Below are 22,644 nucleotides of genomic sequence, written 5' to 3'. Positions count from 1 at the left end.
CTACTTTAGATTCTTGATCCGGAAGAACCCTGAGAATGTCAGTTATGGGAGATTTCTGCAGCCACAGGAAGGATGGATTCTGATAGGGAAGGGCATTGGAAAGGGTGGGAGGTCCGAGAAAGGGCTGTTGTACAGAGGGGGGTGGATATCACCATAGAAGGGGGTGGGTCAAAGGCACCTGGAATGAACTGAGAAATTGAGAAAGGATCTTAAAGCCCCGGAGTGTGAGAATAATCTAAATGTGTGTCACCAAGAACAACTACCTGATGGAAGGGAAGGAAGATAGCAGAGATGGTCCAGGGACTTTGATGCTGGGATTTGGGACCAGATTAGGCCAGATTAGGATCAGTCCCTAACTTCAGTTACTGTCCCATCACTGGGCTTTGTGAAGGCCCACAGGAAGGACCACAGTACTCTTGCTGTTTACTCTCCAGCGCTTGTGTGTGTTTGCTCTTCTCTATGTGACAAGCCAAGCTTAGTGCGGATGTAACCCATCAAACTGGAAATGGCCTGAAACTAGTGAGTCACACAGGATCTGCAGAGTAAAACTTTGGTTGTTTTTGCCTGAAACCTACCACATCCTCCAACACTCCAAATCTTTTTATTAATGAAGTAAAATTTTAAGGTATTACATCTTTGGTATCATGAAGTGAGATGGCTGGGATTTCTCTGGCAGAATTTTGATCTTCACTTTAATAGGATGCTAGCTATAGATGTCAGGATGACTGTTTGTGTAAGAATCAAAAGATCATTTTTTCTTTTTTGTTCTTTTCCTCTGACATAGCTAATTGGCTTGAAATCAATCTGTTTTCTCAAAGCTTGGGTTTCCTTCAGTTTTGTCTCTCAGGTGAAGAGCTGAACTTTCTACCTGACTCTCACTTTAAATAGAAACATTTTCTCACTTGTCATATGAAAGGGAAAAAAACGGGAGGGAAGTGGTAGTCTTAATTCTCCAGTATAGTGAGACAATTCAAAAGAAAACAAACACAACACTTTGTTATTTGATATTTTGATAAAAAGTGTTTCTTGAAATTGTTTTTTGAAATGCCGTTTCACATTGTGTGATAGAAACCGAATTTCTGTTATCCACAAGGCAAATGAAGGGCTCTCAGGGAAGTGGGGGAGGGACAGTCACTGTGAATTTTCCATAACAGAATTTGACTGTAGCAGTCATGGCATCTGAAAGATCTCTGGGGACCAGAGAAGAGGGGGCAGTGACCTAAGTGGTTCCCTTTTTATAAGCACATCCCAGCTAAGTCCCCCATGTACCCCCACATCTAGTGGTATGGCTAGTACCACCTCCTAAGAAGAGTCTGGCTTCCTGCATGTATAGGGCTTTTGAAAACTACCTGCCTTAAGCCATAGAAAACATGGTAGTATTTTAATTACTCCTCCCTGGTAATCTAGCCAGTTACATGAAAAACAAACTTAGCCATTATTATTATTATTATTATTATTTTATTTTTTTGGTAATAAAGCTTTAAAAAATCATGTATGGAAAATTCCTAAAGTTTCTCTCCCATCTAAGTTCTTTTTCTTATCATATCTGTAATAAGAATATGATGAAAGTATTATATATTATATATCAGAATATATTCTGATAATATGGATGCCATCGCAAAAGTTGGGCAAATGTGGAAAAGTATATTTCCAACTGTTCAGGAGTAATAATGTTAGCAAATAATCTCATTAGGAAATGGAAGAGACAGAGTCATGTCAGGCTATTTCCCACCTCAGGGCTTTTGCAGCTGCTGTTCCCTCTTTCTGGAATGTTCTTGCTCGTTCTCATAGCTGGTGTTTTCTCATCATCCAGGTCTCAGTCAAATGTCACCTTCTCGGAGAGGCTTTCCTGACCCTCAGTTGAATCCTTCACCCCAACTCTGCGGCGTATCCCATTCCTTGGTTCTAATTTCCATTAAACTGTATAACATCCCTTAGTTTTAATTTCTTCTTAGTATGTATCATGACCTGGATTCACTGATTTATGACTTCTGTTCTGGCTTATTTATCTTCCCAGTCAGATCGTGAACTCCAAAGAGCAGGTATCTTGTTGGTCTTTGTCACTACTAAGATTAGTGTCCAAATACATGTGGAAGGAAAATGAGGTTGCAAAATTGTCATATTTATGAAAACAAAATAATGATTTTTTTTAACAGCTTGAGGGAGTAAAGCATTCAAAATTCAATTAAAATAGAAACTGCTGCAATGTGCTGCCCTTGGGTATTAGATTTGTAATTGTTCATCCAAAGTGCTGCTTGTTATGAGCTGTGTTTGTCAACAGCATCACTTTGGGAACTGAGGCAGGTAGTACCTAGGGCGATTCTTTTCCACATTCCAGAGCCCTGGCATCAAACAGGGAACTTCTGGCATACCAGTTATATCAGGATATTTTGGCTTCAAAGTATTAAAATCCAGACTCTAACTGGGTCAAAGCATAAGTCTCATAGGAAGATTGGAGCAAGGGTTATTCTTTTAGCAGTTCAAAATGGTATCAAATACTCAAGTTCTGTCCATTTCTCTGTTCTGCCATCACTGAATGTCATCCAGGCAGGGCCATGTCTGAGGAAGACGAGAATGCTGCCTTTCTTTTCTTAGACTTGCTCCACCAGACTTCCTCCAGGGTCTCATGGGCCATTTTTGGGTACATATCCATTGTTGAACTAATCATTGGTGAGGGAATGAGATTGTGCACAACAATAAGGCCTGACCCTGAGCCAGGGGCTGGTGGGGGCGGGGCACGGGTGGTGGTGGTGGAGTGTATCCTTTTCCCATGCGTGTGTGGACTGCTTGGGGAGTGGCAGTCATCTGAACTAAATTGAGGTTCTTTTGGGTGGGGAGAAGGAGGGGAAGTGCTATATATTTCATCTATTGTTCCTATGTTTGGAAGCAGTAACTAATGGTGTTGCTAAAACTTTTCTCCTAAGTTTTGTACTGTTTGGTCTGATGAGTAAAGACTGGTTCAAGATTCTAGAGGTTGATGAGCAGACTGGAGACCCATACAGTTACAGTCCTTTGGATTAAGTCCAAGCTTCTACTCAAGAGCTTGCAGAAGAGCTCCTGTTTCAGCATGTGGTGGGGGCTACTGCTGTTCAAGAGGGAGACCCAGAGGGGGAGAGTCAGTCTGGCTCCTCTTTCAGCTGCTTTAATCCCTGTCTTTAGGGAAGTGCAATCTATTCTGTAGAGCCCATCTCATTCCATGTGTTTCTTTATTGCTTTATCCTATCCTTACCCAAAGCCTAAGAAAAAAGTTTAGGGATAGTTTGGGAAGTTGAGAGAGGAAGAGAGTGAGTTGTCAGAATGGAGGGCATGGGGCAGCTTTTCATTTCTTGTTCATTTCTGCTATATGCTATGTTTGTAATGATCAAAGTAACTTGTGCCTTTTATATAATTTTCTGCTTGGAGCTTTATTATGTTCTACAACAGGTTGAGACTAAGAATAGATAAGATAATGTGAATGTTGAAATGTTCAAAACTCCACAGCCTATACACCATTACCAATTACAACATATAAGTGTGGTTGAAATGCAAGGGGTGTGTCAAGCCAGAAAATGGCATGGAATGTTGGGACTTTGATGTTTGATGATATATTCTGAATATATCAGAATCTTTTTAAATCTTAAACATTTTGTGGTAGATTTGAAAAATGAGGGGAATCCTTTTTTGTTGTTGCTTGTACCCTCATAGACCGGTATGACCTATTAAACTGCCAATTTGGGATTCTTCCCTGTCCTCATTCCTTATCTGGTCATTGACCTAATTCTGTCCATTCTCCTTACCACAGGCACTAACTCAGTCTTGGCCCTTATCACAGGACAGACAAATGCTTTTGTTCTTGAATTATTTCCCTATTACTTTGCAAGTGTTGTATGGATAAAGATGAACTTTTACCTATCTTTGATGTCTTCAGATAGCTATCACAAGACCTTATGGAAAGTGGAGGAAAATCAATGTTTGTTGATTTCTTGTTGACGTTTTCTTTTCTGCTTTTGGTTTTAGAGTCTGAACTGAAGAATTTTTGTTGCAGAAATATACTGATCATCCTTGGCTTCTCCTCTATCATGGCTGTGATTTCTTTGATTGCTGTGGGGCTGACCCAGAACAAAACATTGCCAGAAAATGTTAAGGTAACTCAAATCTGAGGGGTTCTGGCTGGAGTGCGGTGGGGGAGGGGAAAGAGGTTGTGGTAAATCAGAGCATACAGGAGGGGTGGAGGTTCTGGCAGCCCAGGAGCAAGTCAATATCCACTGAATTAGGGAGGTTAAATGGAATGATGCTCATTCTGGAAGAGGAAATGTCTTGAATCAATTAGTGGTAGGAAGATAATTGTCTTTATGCTTGTTCAGCAATAATTATTAATACTTTAACAGAAACAAATACTTTATTCACTACATCCAGATATGTACTGATATCATGTGGTGATATTTTGTGCTGATATTCTGTGATCTAGTACTATCTCTTCTTCTTATTCATTGTTTCACCGTGGATGTGTCACAACACTGCACTCTTTGATCTTCTTAATCATTATTACTATCACGAAAATAATAAAATTTATTAGAGAACATTGTATAAAGCTCTTTGAAAGTCAAAGATTGTGGAGAAGACTTGTTCCTCATCTTCAAAATATTAAAGAAAGTGGGGCGCCTGGGTGGTTCAGTCGTTAAGCGTCTACCTTTGGCTTAGGTCATGATGCCTGGGTCCTGGGACCCAGTCCCGCATTGGGCTCCCTGCTCAGCGGGAAGCCTGCTTCCCCTGCTTCCCACTTGCCCTGCTTCCCACTCCACCTGCTTGTGCTCCCTCTCTTGCTGTGTCTCTCTCTCTCTCTGTCAAATAAATAAATAAAATCTTAAAAAAATATATTAAAGAAAGCAGCAAAATCCATGGAAAAAAAAAACAGAGCACATACATGTATCAAATATAGTGATTTGGAATGAATTCATGGGTGGACAGATTTCTTGGAAATTTCCACATTTGAAGAGATAGTTAATATCATTAAAAATAATTAGGATCGTTAACTCTGCTGTGATTTCTGCTTCCTTTCAAATTCATCAAAGTAAAATTTCAAAGACATGAATATCTTACAAGTAGCTTGTAATATCATTATTTTAATATGTTAATTAAAAAGGATGTGGAAAATTTAGATTTATGTTGTAAGTACACCATTTTAAACTTTCATTGAAATTAAATAAATGTATAAGTAAATAAATCTAAAAGGACCCAGAATATGCCAATATGCGAATGTTGTACATATTGGCACATATGTACACACAGACGATGCCATATCCAGAAGTTAACTTGACCATGGAGGCTCTGAAATACATAGGCAGAAGTTTATTTTCTTGTATTTGAAGATACTAAACTGTGAGATTGGAAAGATGGATGCATATGCCAGGCTTCTAAAACTTTTGCCACCCACCCAAATCAGTTGCTATATAGCGGAGGCCTGGAGTTACATTGGCATTCCTTTGCGACATGAACTCAACTCAGTGTTGCCGTGCACAGCAACTCCTTTGTCCGCTCAGAAGGCTGATATTGTCTCATTGTCAATGGTCTCTTGCCTTTTAATGTTGAGTGATGTTGGCTCTCTTGGCAAAACTTCACTCACAGTTGAAGCCTCGTGACATCTTGGTTCTGCTCTTTGTTTACCAGCTGCTAAAGTCATGATTGCCTTTATTTGACCTTTTTACATGTTCATTATTGCATCATTGGAGAGTGGCACTGCCTAGGAGGCAAAATCCATGACAGACTTGAGCTCTGTGTGCCCCATGAATACTTCTGGTCATGGGTGACCTTCCTGCCTTCACAGTGGTCATCATTGACTCTGTTGTGATTCTGTGTTGTGCTGGCCCCACAAAATGGAACAGGTCTTTAAATAAGAGGTATGAGTATTTGAAGAGTAGACAGTGGCATCTGAAATGAATCTTCATAGCAATATCACTGGTTTATTTTACACAAAGATCATTTTATATATGCAAACTAGTGATTTATTAAGGTCATACACTAATTTTAATAAGATTGCTGGCATATATTGAGGGCAAAAATATTTTAGGAACTTGTCTTTGGTGATGGCTTTAAGCTGTGTATGCTGCCCAATTTAATAGTCACTAACCATATGTAGCTATTTCAACTTAATTAAAATAAAATAAAATAAAACAAAATAAAATAAAATAAAATAAAATAAAATAACTTTGTTCCTTAATTGCACTAGCCACATTCCAAGCACTCAATAGCCTCATGCAGCTGGTGGATACTAAACTTGACAATGCAGACACAGAACATTTCCACTGCTGAAGGAAGTTCAATTGGACATTGCTGCTTTAGAGCATACTCTTTGATAATATCTCTGAAATCATTTAAAACCAAGTTTGAGGAATAAGGTATATGATAAAACATTATAAAATCTAAAATAAGGAACAGGAAATGAGACTTTTTCTTGTGTGGTTTATAAACTAATACCAGGATCATCCCAGATATCATGAGCTACTAAAGTGCTTTGAGTAGTTTGTTGGAATAAATTGATTTTCTTTCAAAAATTATGATTTAAGGATAATACTTATTTCAATATTTGTACCTGGTACATTTGTTTTAAAAACATAACATCGAACTTCCAGGGAAGATGGTGGAGTAGGAGGATCCTAAGCTCACCTCATCCCATGGAACAAGATAACACCCACATCCATGTAAATAACCCAGAAAACGATCTGAAGACTGACAGAACAGACTCTTCACAGCTAAATGCAGAGAAGAGGCCATATCAAAGAGGGTAGGGAGGGTGGAGACATATTTGGAAGCTAAATGGACCTGTCTGTAGGAAGGAGGATCAATACAGGCATGGAAAGGGGAGAGGACCAGACTGTCACACCAAGCACCCCACGCACACAGGGATCCTACATGAAACCAGAGGGGCCTAATTTCCCAAGTTCTTATAGTCAGCAGGGATTAATGCCTGGAAATTTGAAAATTAGTGGGCTCAGTTCTGGAAGAGCCAGGAGGGTGAGAGGAAACTGAGTCCCCACCCTTAAAGAGATAGCACCCTTAAACAAACAGCCCTGTGGAGATACAGCATAGAAGCAGCAGTTTGAAAAGCATCTGGGGTGTGCGGGAAGGAGATTTGTTTACTAATCTCAGCATGTGCTTGGAGGGGCAGGGATCATTGGGAGACTTCTCTAAAAACAAAGGAGCTGGTGGATGCCATTTCCTTCCCCCACCCTCCAGCATAAACACATGAACACCTGTGAACCAGCACTTCTCCAATACTACCTAACTTGCTAACAGCATGCCCCGCCTTTGTGTTCTCCTGTGGACATGCTGGCTCCAGCCAGGCCTCACTCCAGGTCTCCTATCACAACAGACCTTACTAATACCACCCACCCTGCCCCCAAGTGCTTCTTGGGATCCACCCCCTCCAATCCAGCCAACCTCGGTTCTGGTGGCTACAGGTCACCTTTCACAACAGACCTAAACAAACCTTGCTAACACTGTGTGCCCCACCCCCCCATCCCTGCATTCTCCTGTGTACCTGCCCCCTCCAGTATGCCGTTGGCCAAAGCCCATCCAAAGTGGTGCCACAAGCCTGGCAGTGTACAAGCAGCCCTGATAGGCCAGCACCACTCCAAAGTGACTCCTGTCCTGGGGAGAGTGGAAGATAACCACACACACCAATCTGACTGCAGCCCCAGCAGTGGGCTGGCAGCAGATGTCTGGTCTGACTGCAGGTCCTGCCCACCTGTGAAAGCCTCTCAGAAGACAACACAAGGAAAGTGCCCTACAGTTTGGTGTTACTGCATCTCTGGCAAACTCCTGGTCTAACTCAACTCAAGCTGAAAGTGGCCCTATACTGGCCCACTAACAACACACAGCCCAAACTCTGCCCACAACAGGCAAAGAGAGCCATTGCAAACAACTGGACTGAAGGCAAAAGCGGCTAAGCCATAACAGCAGGACACATGCATCACACATAGGAGATAACCCTGAAGCGCCAGGTGAACCGGGGACACTGTATGGCAGGACACTACGGGACCTCTTCTTCATAAGGCCATTACTGTCAAGTACATGAGACATAGCTGTCTTTCTTAACACAGAGAAACAGGTGCAGAGAGTTAGACAAAATGAGGAGACAGAGGAATAGATCCCAAATGAAAGGACAGGACAAAATCACAGCAAGAGAGCTAACAAATGGAGATAAGTAATATGCTTGTAGAGAATTTGAAGTAATGGTCATAAAGATACTCACTGGACTTGAGAAAAGAGTGACACTCTTAACAGAGAAAACAAAAAAGAGGGTCACCTGGGTGGCTCAGTTGGTTGAGCAACCAGCTCTTGGTTTTGATTCAGGTTGTGATCTCAGGGATCAAGCCCTGTGTCGGGCTCTGTGCTCAGCTGAGAATCTGCTTGGGATTCTCTCTCTCCTTCTCCCTCTGCCCTTCCCCCGTTCTCTCTCTCTCTTTCAATAAAGAAAATCTTTGGGGAAAAAAAAAGGAAAACAAAAACAAACCAATCAGAGATGAAGTACTCAATAACTCAAATTAAACCTACACTAGATGGAATAAATAGTAGACTGGAAGAAGAAGAATAATGGATCAGTGACTGGAGGACAGAGTAATGGAAAGCAATCAAGCTGAACAGGAGCAAAGAAAGAAATAATAAAAAAATAAAACCAGGGAATTCAGTGACACCATCAAGCATAAAAACATTCACATTATAGGGATCCCAGAAGAAGAGAGAGAAAGAGGGGCAAAAAATTTATTTGAAGAAATAATAGCTGAAAACTTCCTGAATCAGGAGAAGGAAACAGAAATCCAGATCCAGGAGGCACAGAGAACCCTCAACAAAAATCAACCCAAGGAGGTCCACACCAAGATATATAGTAATTAAAATGGCAAAAAGTAGTGATAAAGAGAATTTTAAAAGCAGCAAGAGAAAATAATTACTTATAAGGGAAATCCCATAAGGCTGTAGCTAATTTTTTAGCAAAAACTTTGCAGGCCAAAAGGGAGTGGCATGGTACATTCAAAGTGCTGAAGGAAAAAAACCTGCAGCCAAGAATACTCTATCCAGCAAGGCTGTCATTCAAAATAGAAGAAGAGATAGTTTCCCAGACAAACAAAAGTTAAAGGAATTCATGACCACTACCAGAAATGTTAAAGGGGACTCTTGAGTGGAAAGGAAAGACCATAAGCAGGAGTAAGAAAAATAGGAAGCACAAAGACAGTTAAAATAAGTATATCTATAAAAATCAGTCAAGGGATTCACAAAGTAAAAGGATGTAAAGTGTGACACCATATACTTAAAACATGGGGGGGAAAGGAATAAAGAATGGATTCAAACTTAAGCAACCCATCAATTTAACATAGACTGCTATATGCATAAGATGTTATATATAAAGGTAATGCTAACCACAAATCAAAAACCAGTAATAGATATGCAAAAATAAAGAGAAAGGAATCCAAGTATATCACTAAAGAAAGCCAGGAAACCATGAGAGAAAGCAGCAAGAGAAGAAAAGGAGAACTACAAAAACAACCATAAAGCAAGTAACAAAATGGCAATATGTACATATCTATCAATAATCAGATTGAATATAAATGGACAAAATGCTACAACCAAAAGACATAGGGTGACAGAATGGATAAAAAATCAAGACCCATCTATATGCTGCTCACAAGAAACTCATTTCAGACCTAAAGACATATGCAGATTAAAAGTGAGGGGATGGAGGGCGCCTGGGTGGCTCAGTTGGTTAAGCGACTGCCTTCAGCTCAGGTCATGATCCTGGAGTCCCGGGATCGAGTCCCGCATCGGGCTTCCTGCTCGGCAGGGAGTCTGCTTCTCCCTCTGACCCTCTTCCCTCTCGTGCTTTCTATCTCTCATTCTCTCTCTCTCTCTCAAATAAATAAATAAAATCTTAAAAAAAAAAGTGAGGGGATGGAAAAGCATTTATCATACAAATTGAAGTGAAAAGAAAGCTGGGGTAGCAATACTTATATTGTACAAAATGGACTTTAGAATAAAGACTGTAACAAGAGACAAAGAAGGACGCCATGTAATCATAAAGGGAACAATCCAACAAGAAGATACAACAATTGTAAATATGCACGCAATATGGGAGCACCCAAATACATAAAGCAGCTAATAACAAACATAAAGGGAGTAATCAATAGTAACATAATAATAGTAGGGGATTTTAACACTCCACTTACGTCAATGGATAGATCTTCCAAACCGAAAATCAACAAGGAAACAGTCACTTTGAATGATACATTGGACCAGAATAATCTAACAGATATATTCACAATATTCCATCCTAAAACAGTAGAATACATATTCTTTTCAAGTGCACATGGAACATTCTCCAGAATAGATCACATATTGGCCACAAAACAAGTCTCAACAAATTCAAAAAGATTGAAATCATACCATGCATCTTTTCTGACTACAACACTGTGAAACTAGAAATCAACCACAAACAAAAATCTGTTAAGAGCATGGAGATTAAATAACATGCTACTAAACAATGCACAGGTCAACCAAGAAATCAAAGAGGAAATAAAAAAATACATGTAGACAAATGCAAATGAAAACATAATGGTCCAAAATCTTTGGGATGCAGCAAAGCTGTTCCAAGAGGGAAGTTCACAGCAATGCAGGCCTACCTCAAGAAGCAAGAAAAATCTTAAACAACCTAACCTTATACCTAAAGGACCTAGAAGAAGAAGAACAAACAAAACCCAAAACCACTAGAAGGAAGGAAATAAGAAAGATTAGAGCAGAAATAAATGAAGTAGAAACCTAAATAGACAATAGAACAGATCAATGAAACCAGGAGCTGGTTCTTTGAAAAGATAAACCAAATTGGTAAACCTGTGGCCAGACTCATCAAAAAAAAAAAAAAAGAGAGAGAGAGAGGTGACTCAAATAAACAAAATTAGAAATGAAAGAGGAGAAATAACAACTAATACCACAGAAATACAAAGGATTATAAGAGACTATTATGAAAAATTATATGCCAACAAACTGGACAACCTAGAAGACATGGATAAATTCCTAGAGACATATAACCTCCCAAATCTGAATCAGGAAGAAATAGAAACATTGAGTAGACCTATTATCAGCAATGAAATTGAATCAGTAATAAAAAAAACTACCAACAAACAAAAATCCAGGACCTGACTGCTTCCTTGGTGAATTCTACCAAACATTTAAAGAAGAGCTAATACCTAGTCTTCTTAAGCTATCCCAAAAAATAGAAGAGGAAGGAAAACTTCCAATTTCATTCTATGAGGCCAACATTACCCTGACACCAAAACCAGATAAAGAAAAAAAGAGAACTACAGGCCAATAACTCTGATGAATATAGATGCAAAAATCCTCAACAAAATATTAGCAAACCAAATCCAACAATACATTAGAAAAATTATTCGCCACAATCAAGTGGGATTTATTCTTGAGACGCAGGGTGGTTCAATATTTGCAAATCAATCAACATGATACATCACATTAATAAGAGAAAGGATAGAAATCATATGATCATCTCAATAGATGCAGAAAAAGCATTTGACAAAGTACAAAAGTCATTCATGATAAAAACTCTCAACAAAGTAGGTTTAGAGGAAATATACCTCAACATAACAAAGGCCATATATTAAAAAAAACCCACAGCTAACATCATAATGGTGAAAACTGAAAACTTTTCCTTTAAGATCAGAAAAAGACAAAAATGCCCACTCTTACCACTTCTATTCAACATAGTGCTAGAAGTCCCGGCCACAGCAATCAGACAAGAAATAGAAATAAAAGGCATCCAAATTGGTAAGGAAGAAGGAACATTTTCACTATTTGCAGATGATATCGTACTATATATAGAAAACCCTAAAGACTCCACCAAAAAAACTACCAAAACTGATAAATGAATTTAGTAAGGTGAGAGGATAAAAAATCAACATATAGAAATCCATTGCATATCTATACACTACACATCTATAATGAAATAACAGAAAAAGAATGTAAGAAAACAATCCCATGGGGTGCCGGGGTGGCTCAGTTAGTTAAGCATCTGCCTTCAACTCAGGTCATGATCCTGAGGTCCTGGGATTGAACCCCGTGTCAGGCTCCCTGCTCAGCAGGCAGTCTGCTTCTCCTTCTCTCTCTCTGCTCCCCCCACCCCCACTGGTGCTCTCTCTCTCTCCCTCTCTCGCTTGGTCTCTCTCTTTCAAATAAAGAAATAAAATCTTAAAATTAAAAAAAAAGAAAGAAAACAATCCCATTTACAATTGTACCAAAAAGAATAAAATGCCTAGGAATAAACTTTCTTTCAACTTTCAAGGAGGTAAAAGACTTGTACTCTGAAAACTATAAAACACTGATGAAAGAAATTGAAATTGACATAAACAAATGAAAGATATTCCATGCTCATGGATTGGGAGATGTTCATACTACCCAAAGCAATCTATGGATTTAATGCTATCCCTATCAAAATACCAAGAGTATTTTTCACAGAACTAGAACAAACAATCCTAAAATGTATATGGATCCAAAAAGACCCTGAATAGCCAAAGCAGTCTTGAAAAAGAAAAACAAAACTGGAGATACCACAATCCTAGATTTCAAGATATACTACAAAGCTATACTAGTATAAACACTGTTGTACTGGCACAAAAATAAATGCACAGATCAACAGAACACAATTATATGGTCAGTTAATCTTTGACAAAGGTGGCAAGAATGTGCAATGGAAAAAAGATAGTCTCTTCAACAAATGGTGTTGGGACAACTGGACAGCTACATGCAAAAGAATGAAATTGGACTACTTTCTTATACCATACACAAAAATAAACTCAAAATGGATTAAGGAGCTAAATGTGAGACCTGAAACCATAAAAATCCTAGAAGAGCATGCAGTAATTTCTTTGTTGTCAGGTGTAGCAACATTTTTCTAGATATGTCTCCTGAGGCAAGGGAAACAAAAGCAAAAATAATCCATTAGCTTCTGCACAGCAAAGGAAATGATCAACAAAACTAAAAGACAACCTACTGAGTGGGAGATGATATTTTCAAATGACATAGCCAATAAAGGGTTAGTATTCAAAATATATAAAGAACTTATGCAGCACAACACAAAACAACAAATAATCCAAATAAAAAATGGACAAAAGACATGAACAGACGTTTCTCCAAAGAAGACATACAAATGGCCAGCAGACAAACAAGATGCTCAACATCACTCATCATCAGGGAAATGCAAATAAAAACCACAGTGAGATATTACCTCACACCTGTCAGAATGGCTAGAATCAAAACCACAAGAAACAGTAAGTGTTGGTGAGGATGTGGAAAAAAGGGAACTGTTGTGCACTGTTGGTGGGAATGCAAACTGGCGTGGCCACTGTGGAAAATAGTATGGAGCTTCCTCAAAAAGTTAAAAATAGAACTACCATATGATCCAGTAATTCTACTCCTGGGTATTTACCCAAAGAATACAAAAACATTAATTTGAAAAGATATATGCACCCCTGTGTTAACTGCAGCAGTATTTACAATAACCAAATTGTGGATGCAACCCAAGCATCCATTGATAGATGAATGGATAAAGAAGATGTGGTACATATATACAATGGAATATTATTCAGCCATAAAGAAGAATGAAATCTTGCCATTTGCAACAACATGGATAGAGCTAGAGAATATAATGCTAAGTGAAATAAGTCAGAGAAAGACAAATACCATATGTTTTTACTCATATGTGGAATTTAAGAAACAAAACAAGCAAAAAAAGAGACAAACCTAAAAACAGATTCAACTATAGAGAACAAATTGATGGTTACCAGAGGGCAAGTGGGTGGGGGGATGGGTGAAATAAGTGCAGTATACTTACCATGATGAAAACTGAGTAATATATAGAATTGTGGAATCACTATGTTGTACACCTGAAACTAATATAACGTTGTATGCAACAATACTGGAATTAAGGTAAATAAAAACATATCATCTCTTCATGACCATACCTCATTCAGCAGCTCTTCATTTGTTCACAAATTCATGTATCAACAATTATGTGTTAAGTATCTGTATTAGGTACTGTATTTTTGCTACAGAATTGGGAAGCCAATATAGATATGATTGAGCTTACTATTAAACACATTTAATAGATGATACAAATTATTAATTATAGTTGTGATGGGTGCCACCAAGTAAAAGTTTTGGGAGCTAGGGAGTCTTCCCTGAAAGAAATGACATTTACAGTAAAATTTGAACTATGATTGGAAGTTAGCCGAGATAGAGAATGATAGAGAGTATTCCAGGCAAAAAGAAAGCAAGTCCAAGAATCTCACAGATAAAGATGGTGAGGGAGGTGGTTCAGTCAGAGTCTTGCAAGTCAGGTTGAGGATTTTAATTTTAATCCTAAGAGCAATGAGAAGACGGTAACTTGATCAGACTTGTGTTTTGAAAAGATCACTCTGGCTGCAATGAAGTAGAGGGTGGGGTGATAAGAGCAGATATAGGAGAGTAGGCTATTACAGTAGTTTGGAAGGAGGAGAAAGTTTGGAGTTAAATTTTTGAAGAAAATTTTTTTTGTTTTTGAGGTATTGGCTATTCAAGGAGAAATGTCAAACAAGCAGTTGGATAATCAGATCTGGACCTCATAGAAGAGGTACAGACCCACAGTGCTCCTTAGAAATATAATGCAAGCCACATTTAAATTTTTCCAGGAGCCACATTTTTAAAAAGTAAAGAGATTAAATTAATTTTATTTTTTATTTTTTAAAAAGATTTTATTTACTTATTTTGAAAGAGAGAGAGAGAGGGAACACAAGCAGGGGGAGTGGGAGAGGGAGAAGCAGGCTCCTCACTGAGCAGCGAGCCTGATGTGGGGCTCGATCCCAGGACCCTGGGATCATGACCTGAGCCGAAGGCAGACGCTTAATGACTGAGCTACCCAGGTGCCCCTGAAATTAATTTTAATAACATATTTAATGCAATTCATTATGTCCAAAATATTATTTCAATATTTCATCAAGATAAAGAATTATTAATGAAATATTTTCCATTATTTTTTTATGCTATCCTCAAATTCCAGTGTGATTTTTTAACTTAAATCACATCTCAGTTCAGACTACAGTTGGCTCTTGAACAACTTGAGGGTTAGGAGAGCCACCCCCAACACACAGTCAAAAATCCATGTATAACTTTTGACTCCCTCAAAACTTAATTGCCTACTATTGACCAGGAGCCTTACAATAACATAAGCCATTGATTCTCACATTCTTTGTATGTTGTATGTATTCTATACTGTATTCTTACAATAAAGTGAGCTACAGAAAAGAAAATGTTAAGAAAATCGTAAGAGAAAATACATTTATAGGACTCTACTGCATTTATCAAAAAGAATCCATGTATAAACGGGCCTGCACAATTCAAACCTGTGTTCTTCAAGGGTCAACTGCCATTAACATTTCAAGTGCTCAATAGCCACATGTGGCTAGTGGCTGCCTTATTGGACAGTACAGGTCTAGATTAAAGATATGTCTCTGATGCCTTGATGTATTGAAGCCCTAGACGTGGATGAGATTAGAGGAAGAGGGTTAAAAGCAACAAGAGGGCAAGGATCAAGTCCTGAGGAATTCTAGCATTCGAATATAGTGCTTGCCGTTTATAAATCATTTATATTTTTTCTTTCCAGGAATGCTGTGAGGAATGAAAAATTATCCTCATCTTATGTAGATAAGCAAAATGAGGGCCTTTGAGGTTCTCTTGCTCAAGGCTCAATATCTCATAGATTACTACAAGAATTAAGTAGGATTAATAAATGCAAATGTGAAGTGATGAGCAGGTGTCCTGGTCCACTGTGGACACTCAGTGATTGATAGCTCATATGTTACCATCTTTGCAGCCTGTCTGCCTGATCACAAGTTGCCATTTTATTCCCCCTTCTTCCCATCGAACTCACCCTTGTCTAACCCAGCCCGGGTCAGTCCTCCCATCCTGATGATCCAGTCCTGTCATCTTCCTGCCTGATCCGGTTTGGGTTCAGCCTTGCTGGGGTGGTGGTGGCCTCATGCCCAGGCCATATCTAGCAAAACCAAGAACTTCTTATTGTACTGATGTGTTGTTTACTTGCCCAGCTACTGAGATGGTTAAAGGTATTGAGGATAGGGCCTGGGTTTCATTTCTCTTTGTATGCATTTTATTATTCATTCACTCAATTTACTCACTTAACAAATAGTCATTGACCGCCTACTCTTATTTTTGGCCCTAGGTATATAGCAATGAGCAAAACTGGCAAAGTCCTTACCTTCATGGAACTTAAGGTCTAGTGGAAGAGATAATCATTAATCAAATAATCACAAAATAAATATTAAATTACAACCAGCAATCTGACTTGGCTGGTTGCCTCATGGAAGTTTGCTGACTCAGTGAATAGAGTAACATTTTGAACAGGTAAAACTGCCTCCTCCTTGGATGTGAAAAGCATGTGAAGGACCAGCCTGATGACAGAATTTGTCAATGTGGAAGGCAGGACCCTGCCTCCAAATCCCCTGGAGACCAGGGTTCCCTATTCTCACCCCCAGACCCTAATCAGTTTGAACCTCCAGGTTGTAGGGTCTGAGAATCTACACATTGAACAGGCATTCTGGGACATTCTCGTGCCATTGAAGTCTGGGAACCACTGTCCTATAGATATGCAATGAACACTTTAAAAAAAAAAAAGGCGTTAACGAACTGAAGAGTCATTTAGCTATACCTTAGTGTCCCCTGGGAAACTGCCTTTGTCCTGATGAACCCAGGTGGGGAGATAGCTTTCAGATCTGTTCAGTTCATCACTTCCTTAATTTCCTGCTCATTAGTGAACACTGGCATTTAGCGAGTTGTCAGATACTCCTTTTAGCATAAACATTCCACATTCTGGCACACACAGATCCCCACAAGGTTCTCTCGAAGGCACCAGACTGACCCAATACCAAACTACATGCCTTCATTAACAGCTGCCACTTCTGTGGAATGCCTGTTAGCTCAGGGACCAGATGATTTTGATTTCAATCCCAGATCTGCTACTTTCTATTATGAGACTTGGGCAAGTAAGTCTCTCTCTCTATCCCTCAGCTTCCTCATATCACAGATGGAAGTGGTTGTGAGGATTACATGGAATGATACTAGTGACTCCCTTATCAGAGTATACAGCACATCAGAAGCCCTCAGTGGAGACCAGCTGTCCACACTGCTTTGAGGGAGATGAATTCTAGGGAAGGCTCTTTTCTGCTAACGTGTTAAGGTCCCCGAGTTGGTGCTCTCAGGATTTCCAGCTGCAGCTAAAGGGTAGTGACCTGTCTCCATACATCTGCTTTTTCACAAGGAACTAAAGTGCTATTCTTTGTTAAGCATTTGTGATTGTATCTTTTTATGGAGAATTTGGAAGAACGTGCTCCAATTTTCAACGTCAAATACTCCTGGAAAATATCTATATTATTTTTACTTCACTGGATTTTAATATTGTTTTGTTTAAAAAACAATACCTGGAGAGGTGCCTAGGTGGCACATTTGGTTAAGTGGCTGACTCTTGGTTTTGGCTCAGGTCATGATCTCACGTTTGCGGGATTGAGTCCCACGTCGGGCTGTGCTCTCAGGGCGGAGCCTACTTGAGATTCTCTCTCTCTCTCCCTCTGCTCCTCCTGCTTGTGCTCTCTCTCTCTCTGAAATAAATAAACCTTAAAAAAAAAACCCAAAAAACCTGGAGCTGGATGGTGGTGATGGTTGCACAAAGTGTGAATGTACTTAATGCCACTGAACTGTACACTTGAAATGGTAAATTTATGTTTGGTGTATTTCACCACAATTAACAAACCAATAGCAATAAAACTGTGGTTTGTATTTAAGGTCTAGTAATTCCAATTAAAGAAAAAAAAGCAGAAAATGATCTCTGTTTATAGGCCCTGCCAGCATTGCTGTAGCTAATGGAGACCTGATTTGTTTATAGAGTACTGGAGTCAAATTCGAAAGGATTAGCTTTGTTTATTCAGAAGGACTCACTGAGACAAACTGGTGACGTTGCTAAAAGTACAGTTAAAGCTACAGGGACTTTTTAATTTTTTTTTTAAAGATTTTATTTATTTATTCATGAGAGACAGAGAGAGAGAGAGGCAGAGGCAGAGGGAGAAGCAGGCTCCCTGCCGAGCAGGGAGCCCGATGCGGGACCCGATCCCAGGACCCTGGGATCATGACCTGAGCCGAAGGCAGACACTTAACTGACTGAGCCACCTAGGCATCCCAAAGCTACAGGGACTTTTAAGAAAGATTCTGAAGAACCAATATGTCTGAAGTGACCGAGAGAAGTTAATTTTCTTACTGTTGCCTGTGTTCCCTGGCTTCTGGGGGTTTGTTTGGGTGGTGGTAGTGGTGATGGTGGAACGCAACCCCGATGGTACTACTTTATATTAGACTGTGAGTATTAAGTTCTTTTGGACTGGAAGGAGTTCAGGAATCATGCAATTCTAACCCCCTCATTCATTCATTTGATTCAACAATTGTCTGTTGAATTTCTTCTTCATGCCTAACATGTGGTAGGATATCCTGTGGTGGATGCTGGATATACCATGGTAAGCAAAACAAACCTGCCCTAATAATGTAGCTCACATCCTTATGGGGAAGACAAATATTAATCAAATAGCCACATAGACATGTAGTTATGCATCATGGTAAGTGTTGTCTTTGGAGTATTTTTGCCACTCTGAGCCATGGGTTAGGAGGGTAGAGTCAAATCTGAAAAGGTCATAGAAGACTGGGATCTCAGGTGAAGGGCATTCTGGTTTAAGGCTCTGGAACAGAAGCTATGCGGCTTATAGGGAACTGAGAGCTGGCCAGTGTCAGGGGAGGTGTTTTCTGAATGAGAAGACTCACAGGGTTGAACATCCCACTTCTGCAGAGCCAGGAATAGAAGTAGATCATATGATGCTCAAGTTTTCTATTTCTTTCCACATCTAGAGAGATTTACTCAGATGCCTGGACCTATGACATTTGTACAGGTGGAATTACTTCCATCTTAGATTTTTATTTTATTTTATTTATTTGACAGAGAGAGAGAGAGACTGCAAGAGAGGGAACACAAGCAAGGGGAGTGGGAGAGGGAAAAGCAGGCTTCCCGCTGAGCAGGGAGCCTGATATGGGGCTCGATCCCAGGACCCTGAGATCATGACCTGAGCCGAAGGCAGATGCTTAATGACTGAGCCACCCAGGCACCCCTAGAATTACTTCCATCTTAAGGAGAGTCTTGGCCCACCTTCCCATGGCCTCCAGTCTCTGTGAGCTCAGGGTCTGTGGTCACCCACATCTCCAGGTCTACACCAAAGGCCCTACATTGGTGTCTCCATGAACAAAGCAAGGTCATTTTTATTGTTCCCTTTCCTGGAACACTGCTTCTGTTCACTCAACCATAGCTTATGAAGATCAGTTATGATTGCTAAAATCATGTGCATGATCAAAAACTAGCTTAGGATAAAGATGTATATACACAGTAAGATTGCAGCCATATAAAAATTTATTTAGGAAAGACTGGAAGGAGATAAATCAAAATAACAGTGATGTCTAGTTGGTAGGATCTTTTCCCTTCATTTTATAGATGCTATTTAGTAAACTTTTAGTAGTCGTAAAATAGAAAGTAATATTGAAATAATATTAGGGGAATGTCTTATCTCTTCATCACCACACATCTTTTGATTTTTTCTTTAATGTGAACCATGTACTCACAGGGGCTTTTAGAAGTGTTTTAAATATGAGCTACAGAGAAACACTGGATAGGAGTGATAGCATGGTGCAAAGCACAGCATTGGTCAAAGCATTTCTGTTGGGTAGAGATTTTTATTTTAAACAGAATTCTGTTGTCATGGAGTCTGGGGAATGCTGGCTCAAACAAAGGCAAGTTTCTCCACTGCCAGACTCTCTGAAGCATTCACTTACCTAATGGGTTTGTGAGCCCAGGGGAGAGAGAGCGAGCGAGAGAGAGAGTGAGTGCACTCAGCATCCCCCAAGCTACTGGGAAGGCTTATTTGCCTAGATCCTTGCAGGCTTAGTGTTCTCTGGAACATGATTGGAAAATGCTGGTATGGTGAAAAGGAACAAAAGATGGTGGCTACCCGGGCTCTAGATGGGTCTTTGAAGGCTTTCACCATCTGTACTTTTAGTTAGATCCTTGAACTATACCGGACACAATCTCTCAGCTCTCAAATAAGAAGATCACATGGAATGAACTTATAGCTAGCTCTATGATGGGCCAGCTATGAAAATGAGTAAATATGCTGACAGTTTTGTAACAATGGAAGGCAAACTTCCAAAATGCTCAAACAGAATTTTTATACAATCAAGCTTTTATCTGTCTCTCAAACTGCAAACCATTTCTGAAGAGAAAAAATATATGGCACATTTGGGCAGGTTAGCATTCCAGCCTGCTGTATACACAAGGTGGAGTGCCCTCAGTTCCTGGGTTACAGTATACACTGCCTCCCCCTCAAACACTTGCCAAACCAAATGGAGTGAAACTTTCATTTTGCAACCACCTCACTGTGTAAGGCCTTCGAGAAACAGGCTGGTAGAAGCAAGGCTGATTCCTTTGCTCTGAGGGAAGAGTGGCTTTCATGTCAACAAAGACAGACTAGAATGTCCTGATCCCAGATAAAGGCTGCTTGCTGCTGCTGTCTCAGATTTTATCATAGGGCGCTGTGGTTGGAACATTTTCTGGCAGGAAGAATTCACGGACCCTGCTAGGGAACAACAGAATTTTCTGCTGTGTAACCCCTGAGCCTCTCTCTCCATCCCAGGAGGCTGCCCATGGTTCCAACGGCCCCGGACCCCAGGCATTCCTCAATGGGCCTGCGATAGTCACTACCTAAGTCAGTTCCTGGTTTCCTCTCACTGCAAGCCTGTTTGCAGAGAAGTCTGTCCAGCTTGCTTTCTTGCCAAGTATACAGGCCTTTTTCTTTTTAAGGTCATAATGCTCATTGCCATAGGGAGTCCTGCTGTGCCTAACTAGGCCGAGGACATGAGGTTACGGAAGGCCAAGGATCTGCCCTCTGCTGCACACTGATACTCTCCTCATCTGGAGAAACAGAATAAAGCTTGCCACCTCAGCAGACTCAGCTTTCAGCTATTGCCAGTGGTCCAGGGAGGTCTCTTAATCCTCATTGTCTTCTTTTCTCCCTGGAAGTTCTTAGGTTCTTACCAGGTAGTAAGACAGTATGGAAGGATATATATCAAACAACTGCTGAGTTAAGTATTATCAAGAGGCAGATGGCACTTTGAGGTCCACAGCAGTGAAGTGTGGTGAAGAGTGGTTGGCTCACATTTTAGACATGCCTCCTTTTTCTCTTCCTTCTGCTTCTCCGTTTACTTTCCTCCATGTTTCTCTCTAGTAGAGGGATGATAAATTAAAGTACAGGTACCGTCATGCTCTCCTCACAAGCCCATGGCAGACACTGTTACTCAACCATGGCATTTTTCCTGTTTAAACTTAGGGATGTAACCAAAGATGAACATCAAATGATCAAGAGGGGCATTTGGCAGTCTACTCCTAGGTAAATACCCAAAATAAATGAGAGCTTATATCCACAGAATGACATGTGCAAGGATGTTCCTGGTGACTGTATTCCCAATAGTCCCAAACTGGAAGCAACTCAAATGTCCATCAACAGTAGAGTGGATAAAAATACAGTACATATAATAAAATAGGAAATATTCTACAGCAACGAAAAGGGATGAACTATGGCTGCACACAGTCTGGAGGCATCTAAGAGATAGGGTAGAGCAAAAGAAGCTAGACATAAAGGAGGCGCACTGTGTGAGTCCCTTTGTGCAGCTCAAAGATAGGCAAAACTCAGCCGTGGTGATAGAAATCAAGACAATGGTTACCCTCAGGAGGAACTGACTGAGAGGGCAGTAGAAAACGTTCTGAATCTTGATCTTGATCTTGGTGGTGTGGTGTATATGGACGTGCACATATGCAAAAATTCACTGAGATGCACTTTGCTGTAGTTATCCTTCATTAAAAGTCTTTAAAAACGGTTGTTCTGCCCTTGGTATATGGAGCATAAGGTCTTGGGTCTGACTCTGATCCAAATCCAGGCTCTGTCACCTATTAGCTGTGTATCTTGAGTAAACTACTTAACCTCTTTGTACTTTAATTTCTCACCTATATAGCAGGAATGAACAGAGTACCTACCCTACAGCACTGCTCTGAGGGTTAAGTCAGATAATTCTCATGAAAAGCTTTGTGCAACACCTGCCTGGTACATTTAATGTTCTCGTGAAATGTGTTGTGAGGAATTGGTTCTTTGCCCTTTCCCCTCTGACCAATGAGTTCTTTCTCATACTGTCTTTCCCCCTCTTTCTTCCCACCTTCTTTTTTCCTTTTTTCTTCCTTTCATCCCCCCTCAGTCATAAGAGCCGTGAACATGAAAATACATATCTTTTAAAATTTATTCAATACAATGATTAGTTACATTCATAATGAAAAAGCAAGCATGCTTAGTATTTTCCATGTCTCTCTTCTAAAGCCCAGGCCACACACCAGACCAATTAAATCCCATATCTGGCAGAACACAGGTATCTCTAGCTTTGGGGGCTCTCCAGGTGATTCTGACGATTCCAGTGTGGGAACTACTGGATTCA

The 22,644-nt window shown here is 40.0% G+C and overlaps 1 protein-coding gene across 6 annotated transcripts in view; it reads left to right on the top strand.

The window, feature by feature from the left end:
• The window catches only part of ENTPD1 (ectonucleoside triphosphate diphosphohydrolase 1), a 133,459-nt gene that overhangs the window by 79,993 nt on the left and 30,822 nt on the right, over positions 1-22,644 (top strand). For all 6 annotated transcript variants that reach the window (XR_003608366.2, XM_088020075.1, XM_028098661.2 and 3 more), the window contains one exon: positions 3,997-4,124. Coding sequence is in view for 5 of the 6 variants with exons in the window: in XM_028098661.2 (XP_027954462.1) it covers positions 3,997-4,124 (128 nt within the window). In the remaining variant the exon portion in view is untranslated. The remainder of the gene's footprint in view (positions 1-3,996; positions 4,125-22,644) is intronic.

Source organism: Eumetopias jubatus, unplaced genomic scaffold, assembly GCF_037043125.1.
Source record: "Eumetopias jubatus isolate StellerSeaLion01/CBP00866 unplaced genomic scaffold, mEumJub1_p1.0 scaffold_17, whole genome shotgun sequence".
NCBI lineage: Eukaryota > Metazoa > Chordata > Mammalia > Carnivora > Otariidae > Eumetopias > Eumetopias jubatus.
This window is presented reverse-complemented; position numbering and strand designations above follow the sequence as displayed.